Raw genomic sequence first — 11,131 nt, forward strand, 5'->3', positions numbered from 1 at the left:
TCAACAAAAGACAAAGGATTATAAAATGTCAGGTAGATAAGTGTGGTGGTCCCATTGATGAATAAATATCCATCTATTTAAAAATCTAAAGGGATATGAATTGGATGAATTTTACTCAAGGGATTGGATTGAATGTTTTTAAAGAAATTATAATGGATTATTAATGGATTAATGAATATTTTTTATTTATCTATTAACAATGAAATTCATATTCATCTCATCCTTCCATTTTGTCACCCATAATTAAGAACATAGATCGAAAGATGACGCCTTTGGTCTTACGTCATGAATCTAATGTTACACCAATCACCATTAGAACTCTCTTCATTTAATCAGACGGCCCGTTGCAGTCTTCAAGTAGTTTGGTATTAGGCTGGACCATGATTCTCTATGCACCTTTTGTCCAAGCTAGAAAAAAATTAACTTAAATTTTAAACTTAATTATATTAACATCGTGGGATAAACTCTAAATTACATTATAACAAACAAAACCTCCGAGAATTATGACATGAATAATCAAAGATGGCGTGCAAGTAGAGTACTTACTGCAAGCTATAAAGTCCTGGTTTGAATGCAATTTGCGAAGACCATATGCACATTTCCTAGTAGAATTTTCAACATTCCACCGTTTCATCTACGTCTCCTTGCCTTATATAAACCAAGTCTCTACTTCCACTTTCACCTCACAAACCAAAATGACTTCCCTCATAAAAACCTCCTTTCTATTCTCTCTCATCACTCTCCTCATCTTCACATACACACAAGCAGCAACAATCGAGGTCAAAAACAACTGCGGCTACAAAGTATGGGCTGCAGCCGTCCCAGGCGGCGGTAAGCCCCTAAACACAGGCGAATCATGGACCATCACTGCATCTGCAGGCACCCAAAAAGCCCGAGTATGGGCCCGAACCGGATGCACCTTCGACAACTCAGGCAAAGGTCATTGCCAGACCGGTGACTGCGGCGGTGTGCTGAACTGCCAAGTTTACGGAACCCCTCCCAACACACTAGCAGAATACGCTTTAAACCAGTACATGAATTTGGACTTTTTCGACATTTCTCTTGTCGATGGATTCAACGTTCCTATGGATTTTAGTCCAACGGCAAATGGATGTCGCGGCATAAAGTGCACTGCGGATATCAACGGACAGTGTCCTAGTCAGTTGAAAACTCAAGGCGGTTGTAACAACCCGTGTACTGTTTTTAAAACTGATAATTACTGCTGTAATTCCGGTAGCTGTGGGGCTACTGATTATTCAAGATATTTTAAGACTAGGTGCCCTGATGCTTATAGTTACCCCAAGGATGATGCTACAAGTACATTCACTTGCCCTGGTGGAACCAATTACAGGGTTGTCTTTTGCCCTTAAATTTGCCTCTATGTATGTATGTTTTCTGAATGCATGCACTAATTATAGAAATAAGTTTAAAAGGTGCATGTGTGTGCACTTTAATTTATGAGCTTATCTATATACGATGAGCAACACTAAATTATAAATAAATTACCAAGAAATTAAGAAAGAAGCTATGAATCTTACATGAACAAGTTATTTGTACAAGAAGTGTTGTGTTTTGGTTATACACTTATACCTGTTTTTTTAGTTAGGCGGTGATGGCAGAGTTGGACAGGGCAATGATTAAGACTTTAAAAATAGTAAATTTATCTAGGTAATCTGCGTACTTAATGCCTCGAAAATTGAAATATTATATTTTCTATAAAATATTTTCTTTTTTTGGAATGCTTAACCATTGCTCTGAGGGTACTGGTTAGCAAGACCCGTAAAATAATTAAAATTACTGAACATGATGCAGCTGGAAAAGTGTATAACTATTTTTTTTTAAATTTTGGTATCGGTCTTGTTATCGATTAATTGAAAAGAATCAATTTTAATATCCGTTAACGGAGGTGATGTTTAAAGCTAAACACAATTTTATAGAGACTGTCCAAACAAAAAATTGTTAGCAATCAGTAGAATTTGAACTTAAGACCTTGAATAAGAAAAGAAAATTAATAGGAATTTTATTACACTAACATTATGAAATTTGTATTTTTGTATTGGTATATTTGTAAGAGGCCCATGAGAGTCAATGGGAATGATGTATTGTCTCGTCTATAAAGTCCTTTGAATCGCCCGTTTATCAAATCGACCGCTTGTTTCCTCGATATACCGCCCTTTTGTTATTTATTGATCGGGACTTTATAGGTCTATCGAGATAATGACTGCAAGTGCACAGTCTAGTCGTTAAGTTTTAAAAGATATCGAACCCACAGAGACTGTGAATCAATATTGTACGATCTATGTTACTAATTCAACTAAAGCTATCGAGTTGTTGATTTTTGGGAGAAACAAAAAAAATATAGTTTAGATTAAATAAGTAGATATTAAGTACTAGTATGTAGAAGTCGGACTTCGGGAATTCAATAAATCATTCGGCGTTGATCCGCTGTCGCGCGCGGGTCAAAAACGAGTTATTTTGTAAAACGTAGTAACGACGGTAACGGTAACTCGAGTATCGTCTCTCAAGGACTCTTAATTATTACTAACTGAAATTGAATTGGGGGGGTTTTGGTTTGGTTCGATTTATAGAAAAAAGCGCTTATAATAAGTGATTCTAAAATAAGCTGTTTTAAAAATAAGTGATTATGGAGTTAAGCTAATCTGTTGTTTCGGTTCCTATCTATCATCGATTACTACAATATCACTGTCCTTAGCGGAATCTATTCATATTTGATCACAACAACAATCCACAAGCGAGATAGAAATTATAAGAATTATGTTTCTCTTTTCACCGAATTAAGCAAACGGTTAATAAAATCAGCGGATTAACGGATTAAGCAAACGATAATACGCATTCGATTGTAGGAAACATAAATCAATCAAATTAAAAAAACTATATATGATGATTTGAATTAAGCAAACAAACAACATAAACAGAATTGATATGAATAGAAATAGAAATTGAATTGTGAAATTGTATTAACCTCAAGTTTTGGAATCCGAATTACAGCAGATCAACTCAGTAGGGATTAGTTCGTCATGGGATCGTACAAGCCTTGTATTTTTACGTGAATAGTGATGAAGATGAACAGTGTTTCGGCTGCTGCCCTAGGAGAAACTAAGACAACCCGTTTTACAATCCAACTGGGTCAAACATACGACCCAGGCCCAAAACTAATGACCCGAAACTTAAATAAAACTAGTGCTACAACTTCAACGAATTTTCTGGCCCTGCTACAGTCCGATTTTGACTTCGACTCCAACATGAAAGTCGTAGCTCTCTCTCTTAGCTTTCCGGCGATTATTAGAACACCTCAATCGGACTCCTGGAACTCCAGATATGATTGTTTCCGTGCAGACTGCTAATGCTAAAAAATTAATACGAAAAACAAATAAGTGCAAAAATAAAATAAAATATAAAAACATATTAAAACATAAAATTAAATAAAAAAACCGAAGAAATGCTTAGTACAAACATGGAAGAACGTGCATCAAAATGCACTGATCAGCGTAGTTTGTAATTATGAAAATATCTTTCAGTAGAAACCATTTATTTAAAAACTTTATCTAGCATTCTCATGTCCATAGAACGAGTTATATTACTAGACCTAGTGGATGCACTTTAAATCCAATAATACTTTTTGGAAACAAACAGAAACTAATTAGATTCTTAAAGCACTCTCGTGTATTTAAAAACTAATGTTCTATTACTTCTATCAGGATCAATCCCCACACTTTCGCGTGCGGATTCTAGCCTTAGTTAATTTTCCACTCTCATGGAAAAATTGTGTTAAATATCCTTTCACTCTCGTGACAAGGGTAGTTAAATTCAGTATAGAAATCATAAATCGGAAAGGTATTTTATTTTAGAGATTATGCCGAACTATTACCGAATTCCCTAGGTTCTTTGACTTATATACCAGTATTAATTCATTTAGCCAGACATATTATAAATTTCAATCATACTGAGTAAATGATATGGAGATAGCAATAACAGCATGGCATACAGTAATATCAAAAGCATATAAATGGAAACCTGGAATTGAATTTAATAATCTGAAAACTTCAACTGATAATTCTTCAATGCAAATACAAGGTCTTCTTTAATTACAACTTGAATCTTAAATAGCAATTCTTAATTCTATAGTGTAATAGCTCCTCAATGTGAGAAACTATTACTTTGGGTAGTGAATAAAAAGGCTATGAAAATAAATTTTTGGAAGGGAAATAACAGTGTTTGAACAAAAGAATGTTGAAAACAAAAGTATCAGAAAGTTGGAAAATAAAGTGACGAGAGAGAGAGAGAGAGAGAGAGAGAGAAATTGCAACTGCTAATCCTTATATATTCATCTGATAGTGACCTAGGTCTTCCTAAAATGTAGGAAGCACTAGAAGGCGTATGTTGACTTCTTCAAAACAACTCTTTTCGTCTTCTGTTCGTGGGCTTCAACTTAACTGATATGGACTGCTTACTGTTGTGCCAGTTGCAACAAGGTTATGCCGAGGGGCACAACTCATCCATGTGTGTCGGGCGCAACACACCTATTACGGTCGTAACAGGTCTTTTTCCAGCAATATTTGACAGACACTTCTACATAATAGCAGAAGTGTATATTTTTGGGATGTTTCTTCTTCAGTCCACTGTGTAGCTTCATTTTGGCTTGAGAAATCATATGTACCAGAAAAAACAACAAAATACCAACGTGAAGCAATATACTCGATAAAAACAGATGAATAATTCGTGTAATCTAAGCCTAAAATGCGATACAATTTCGCGTTATCATTTATGTCGCCTATTTTTAGGATGACACTCCCATCTTGTAAAAAAATGGGGAAAATGGTGTATATATGATCCGTTACGATGGAAAGGGAGTCATCGAGAAGTTAACCGCACTTTCCTAAATAATAGAGGTTTATGGTCCACTCCCACATTTTCTTAGGAGAGTTGTTATTATACCAAGGAACGTGGTATCCAAGCGCAATACAGATGGATATAAATATCCTGACCGTAAAGTTAAGAAGGACAATCTCATCCTCACACAGAAACTACAGACACGAAGCTCCTCACCTCCTTACGTGAGCTAGCTCTCAATCCTACAACATACCTAAAGTCTCTGACAGATCACTAAGTATCATAACATATTGTATTATACTTGTTGGATCCTTATATGGGATTCCTTCCAGCTTTTTGAGGCTATTATACATGTTAGATCCTTACATGTAAATTCTTGCCGCCCTTTGAGACTATTAAACATGATGTATCCTTATGAAGGAATCATTGTCGCTCCTCAAAGTGATTACATAAACTTAATATTCATGAAGAAATATTTATCTCCGCTCGAGGTGATGATAAATGTTGGATTCCCATGAAGGAATCCTTGTTGCCATTGGAGCTATATTGGTATTTCCAAACAAAAGTATTTGTTTCCAAGAATAACAATTAAGGCCATAGTAGTAAGTAATTCGTGGAGATAAATTAGTGATATACAACTAGTTCATTTAATTAAGACCAATGAAGGGCAAAAAAGTACAAGAATTTCAAGGAAAGATAATTACAAAATCCTTTTATTGAGCGTTATAATAAAAAAAGGCCGCTAGAGGCACAAATAAGCTCGAAATTCGTTGATCCTGTAAAACATCGCTAGAGAAAATTACATCTTCTATCATTTGGGAATTGTTCGAGTCAATTTCCCCAATAAGAGGGACCACTTCTTCGTCCATTAATTGTCTTCCACGAACCACCTTGAACAAGTCCATCTAACTCAAATCCAACCCCGTGTAGAAAAAGGATAAATGTTCCTTCCTCCACTTGAAGTATTGTCAAGTTGTGTCAACCATATCATCTTTGAGGGCAGTCATTTACTCCTCAAGTCTCTTATGAGATGTGAGGGCCCCTTCCAGAGTTTCCTTTAGTTGTATGGTGGTGGCATGCATTCACGCATGTACCGCCACCGTCCTAAGTAAGATCATCAAATCATCTTTCTCCTTCATCATGGTCCTCACTATTTCCTGACGTTGAGTAATAACTCTCTGAGCCATGACAAGATTTGACCTCAAGTCATCAAAAAATTGAGTATGTTTCTCCTTTTGAACCTGTTCTATTAGAAGCCCTCTTAATAGGTGATTTTCAACCATCTTTGACAACTCAAGGAATGACTTACTATAAAGAGTTTGATAATCATAAGGAATATCCTCGGGAAAGGGGACACGACTCCAAGTAAACTAGATAATGTCAAACCAGACACCCCTTCTATAGGGAATGAGGACGATATGAATAATCCTTAGTTTTTTGGGCCTCCCCTTTACCTTATTGTTTCCAGTAACCTTCAATATATAATTTCAAGCGCCCTAATTATACCCTAGACGTCGGGTGTAACTTGAGAAGGGGCAACATTGACAATCATTGGAAATTATTCTTTAAATGGCGTGAAAGGAATCAAGATCTTCAAAGTATCAATAAAATTGAGAGCTTTTAGTAGGTAATACTCATGAATCCCTTATACAAGGAAAATGAAGTTTACGATTAACTTCCAACCAAACAATAAACTGAGGAATCTTGGAGCTATTAGTCTTCAAGCCTCTTAAACAAATATTTTACCACGAGTTAATCTTGAACCTTGCACGACTTTTAATATTGGATTTTCTCACAAACCTAACATTGATTTTACCTTGGGCTATCCAAGAACCAGAGAGATTTTACCACTGGGTAATCTCCAAACTAAGAAGTTTTTAATACCGGGATAAGCTTGAATGTAATATTGATTTTATCACGGGCTAACGAAGAACCTGAGAGATTTTACCACAGGCTAATTTCGAACCTAAATGAAGACTGAATCACACTTTCCCCAAACCAAAGCTTTTTACATGCTTGGCTTCAAACCCAAATAATACACATTCCCTAAATGGATAATATTCAACCAAGGTGTAAACAAAATTTCCTTGGTGAATTTTACAATTATACCCTTCCATAATTACAAGTTCCTCACTCACAAAAGGACTTTCTAGCAAAGCGTGTCGGCTAAACTTTTAATTAGAGAAAGTAAACAAAAATAATTTTAAGAGAGAGATAGTGTGAGAAATGAAATCATGTTTCTTGATAATGAAAGAATTTCCATAATGCCACACTCTTAGAAGAAGCTTGGCCATCCATTGGACGAGCCAATGAAAAAAATGATTTTTCTATGTAGCGGTCATCCATTGGCCGAGTGACTTTTTAAGTCAGTTACTTTTCATTTTTGTCGGCTCTCCTGTTTATCAACTTAATAAGTCTTGTTGCTATTTAAAATTTGAAAAATTATTTGAATTATACACTTGTTAAGTCAGATATCTAGTTAATCGACCTAAAAGTCTTGTTGCTATTATAAACTTGTTAAGTCAAGTATCTTGTTAACCGACTTAATAAGCGCTCAACCAATGGATTGTCAACCCTACATAGAAAAATTATTTCTTTTATTGGCTCGTTCAATGAATGGCTGAATTTATTTTAATAGTGTGCCATTTAAATTAAAAAATCGACCTAATTGTATATGTTTTTAGATATATTTTTAGAAATGTATAATATAATTATAATTATAATAATGATTATGATTTTTAACAAGATCACTTTTTCAGTATTCAATTTTTCAATATTGAATAACCTTCTCCTTTTTCAATATTCAATTTTATAACTTCTCTTTTATGTGAATTCAATTTTTCAATTATGATAATTAAATTGTAATTGTAATATTTGAAATTTGTAACTATTATTTGTAATCAATTTTATATCTCTTTGGGCTTTGAAAACATATAAACCATGTCAAATAAAAGCAGTGCACCGATTCAACGAAAGATTTACTCTGTACCCCTACACTTAGCATTATACCCCTACAATTTTTAAAAAGTACCATTTTTACCCTTTAATATTTTTAACCACTTTATTATTTTATTTTTTAAAATTTATAAAAAAATCATAAAATTGTAGCCCTACGCATACAAACCGGAACTCTTTTGCAAAGTGTTCCGGTATGTAAAATAAAAGTTAAAAATACATATCAGAACTCTTTTGCAAAGTCTTCCGGAACACAAAATAAAACTTAAAAATCTAAAAAAAATACATACCGGAACTCTTTTGCAAAGTCTTCCGGTATGCAAAATAAAAGTTAAAAATGACTACCGGAACTCTTTTCAAAAGTCTTCCGGAACACGAAATAAAACTTGAAAAATCTTTTAAAAAAAAAAGCATACCGGAACTCTTTTGCAAAGTCTTCCGATATGCAAAATAAAAGTTAAAAATGACTTCCGGAACTCTTTTGCAAAGTCTTCCGGAACACAAAATAAAACTTGAAAAATCTTTAAAAAATGCATACCGGAACTCTTTTGCAAAGTCTTCCGGTATGCAAAATAAAAGTTAAAAAAAATGATAAATTAGTTAAAAATACACAAGGGCAAAATTGACATTTCTCGTAAAATGTAGGGGTATGAGGACATATGTAAGGGTACAAAGTAAAATTTTCCGATTCAACTCTCTCATTTATTAGGCCTTAAGAACAACATACGTATTCAAAAATTGAACCCACGCTATCGACTAATACAAAGAACTTTTTCACCTCAAAACGGCGACCTTCCTCTTTCCCTTTAAATTGTTCTTCTCAATGCATCACTTCCAATTCACTTTCAATTTCCATACATCTAATCATGTATTCAATTCAGTTTTCCATGTAAGTTAATTTATGTTGATTTCTGATTTCTGATGATTTTAGGTATATAAATAGTTCCAATTTCTTCTTCCAAAACATCTTTTTCCAGTTACTCCTCAATTGTTACTATAACTGTCAAGTATTTTTCATGGTTGTCGGGGAGACACGACGGTGTTAACGACATCACTCTGCAAACCTACATCGCCAACACCAACCACCACGTGAACCCCACAGTCAAATTTCCCCCTCTGTTCGCACGCACCTGCCGCATCCATCAACTTTGAAGTAGACCTCATCACAAATGCTCAGCAATTCCACTTCTATGCAAAGCTGCAAATTTGACGGTATACCCTCTTTTTGCTCAATTTCTAACTTTTAACTGTGTTTGTTGGGCCTGTTGGAGTTGAAAATTGAGATGGAGGTGATCATTGAGTGATAATCTCTCCATCTTTATGATTCTAGCTATATGATTTTCTAAATTATGCATATAATATTTGTTAGCACCTTTCTTATAAATTTGTGTTTGTTTTCTATTAAAATATAATTGTGAGGTTTTGCATTTTCTTTTGAATAAAAAATTTGTCTATTGAAATATAATATACAGTTGTATATTCTATTCTTTGCTCACTATGGATGCTGACCTGCAGCCTGAGAAAAATGATTTTGTTGTCTTTTAAGCCGGCAAAAAAGTGAGAGCCAAGATTCTGAAAAATCTGTGATGCCTTTGGTGCCAATCGATACCCGTTTGCTAAGGAACTTGGAAAACAAGCTCAAATAATTACAGAGGTATGCATATTGATTGTTATTTCTTTTGAGCAAAAGATATTGCTTGAAAATATTAATAATCAATATAGTTGCTTGTTGGTAGAATTATATTTTCAACTTATAGTTAGTTCTACTTATTCAAAGGGGAATAAGAAAATTATTCAAATTGATTCAATATAGAATGTTTTTGTTGGTTGGTTTTAGGACTTGAGATATTGGATTTTCCATGTAATCAGTTTTTGAACCAAGAACCTGTGAGTAGCCTAGATGCAGAACAATTTACCCGTAAAAGATTCACAACCGAGTATCCACTTTTCATAAAGGTAATGTGTTGTTTATTTGTGTAGGGATCTCGATACTTTGTTTGGTTGTTCTAAATACTCTGCCTTTATGTTAATTTTGTTAAATTTGGTATGTCATTTATCAAATACCATTTATGATCCTTTTAAATGTATAACCATTGGATCCATCTGAGAATGTGTTTTTTGTTGGTTACTGGAATGAAGATATTGGTTTTTCCTTGCAATCAGTTTTTTAACTAAGCTGCAACCATTACTGTTGTGGAGATCGATGGCGAGGGTTCTATTTTGAGTAGCTTAACCACTTTGTCTCCACATGGAACCAGGGATCTTAAAGAGTTTGTTAGAGAAATTAAAGATGACTTTGAGACTGCTTCTAATCATGGAAAAAGAAGTTATGTTTCTTCTCGAGACTTACAAACCTACTTATCAGTCAAGAGTTGTTGCATTTAGAGGTATCATGAGTTATGCATGTTATGGACTATGGCTTTTTGTATATGATATTTGTAGGAGAGGGTTTATTGCTTACAATTGTCATCAGTAGGCTCATTAAGTAGGATAGGATTTAATGTCTTGCTATGTAGTTTATGCATATATCTAATCTAGGATCTTGCAGATGCTAGCACCTTATGGCCCAACTTCGCATCCTCCATCTGGGTCACCGATACATTTTGCTTCTAGGACAATGAAGTTGGCAAAAACATCCTGTGGAGAAAAGCTCATTGAAATTATAATTAGGCTTTACTTGTGTCTCTAGGTATGTTTCAGCGAGTTATGGAAATGGGAAAAAGAGGAAGATTGAAAGACAATCATGCCTTGAAAATAACCTCCTATTAAGATTTCGATTTTTTAGAATTTTCAATTTCACCATTTATGTTTTCAATTTGGAACTATTATAGTTTTCTTTCATATTGTGGTGATGTGTTTTGCTACTTTCTAGGCGTTGGCGGATGGTTTTTCGGGTAATTTTTAAGTTGTTCTGATATTTCAATTTAGTGCAGACGTATATTGAACTTGATCAAAGAATCCTTGTTGCAGCAGATCTATATTTGTTCCTAAACTACACAATTTGACAAATTAGTCTTCGGGCACAGCAGCTTGTACACAGTAGATCATTAACACTTTTGTTGATTCATCAGTATTTCCATTCTATCAGAGGAATAATTGTGATTGATAGTGTTTTTTGTGTGTATATTTCCATTCTATCAGAGTAATTGTTTGATAGTGTATAGTGTGTGTATAAATATTATCAACTTTGTCTCTTGATTGGAATGCTTTGAGTTTATTGCTATATAATTATGGAAAGCATATATCTTGAATATTTGTTTCATCAAATAAAGCTCAATAGCTCATGTATAATATTCTCTATATAGTTCAACAACTAAGAAGGTGT

The 11,131-nt window shown here is 34.1% G+C and overlaps 1 protein-coding gene and 1 long non-coding RNA gene across 3 annotated transcripts; both read left to right on the forward strand.

Annotated features, from left to right (window-relative positions):
* Positions 1 to 665: 665 nt before the first annotated feature.
* LOC131608027 (protein P21-like) lies at positions 666 to 1,524 on the forward strand. Its single transcript, XM_058879971.1, has one exon. The coding sequence runs from the start codon at positions 696 to 698 to the stop codon at positions 1,368 to 1,370; it is 675 nt and encodes a 224-aa protein (XP_058735954.1). The 5' UTR covers positions 666 to 695; the 3' UTR covers positions 1,371 to 1,524.
* A 7,054-nt stretch (positions 1,525 to 8,578) lies between these two features.
* On the forward strand, positions 8,579 to 10,831 carry LOC131608028 (uncharacterized). Of its 2 annotated transcripts, XR_009285473.1 has the most exons (4): positions 8,579 to 9,018; positions 9,322 to 9,762; positions 9,946 to 10,193; positions 10,355 to 10,831. It is a non-coding gene; the product is annotated as an uncharacterized LOC131608028 (long non-coding RNA). The 2 variants fall into 2 exon arrangements; XR_009285472.1 differs by having other exon boundaries at positions 9,322 to 10,193.
* Positions 10,832 to 11,131: the final 300 nt, after the last annotated feature.

This window comes from Vicia villosa, linkage group LG5 (genome assembly GCF_029867415.1).
Source record: "Vicia villosa cultivar HV-30 ecotype Madison, WI linkage group LG5, Vvil1.0, whole genome shotgun sequence".
NCBI lineage: Eukaryota > Viridiplantae > Streptophyta > Magnoliopsida > Fabales > Fabaceae > Vicia > Vicia villosa.

Bases quoted from the DNA above. Each gene is read 5' to 3' on its own strand.
- LOC131608027 (XM_058879971.1), top strand. From the start codon at position 696: ATGACTTCCCTCATAAAAACCTCCTTTCTATTCTCTCTCATCACTCTC.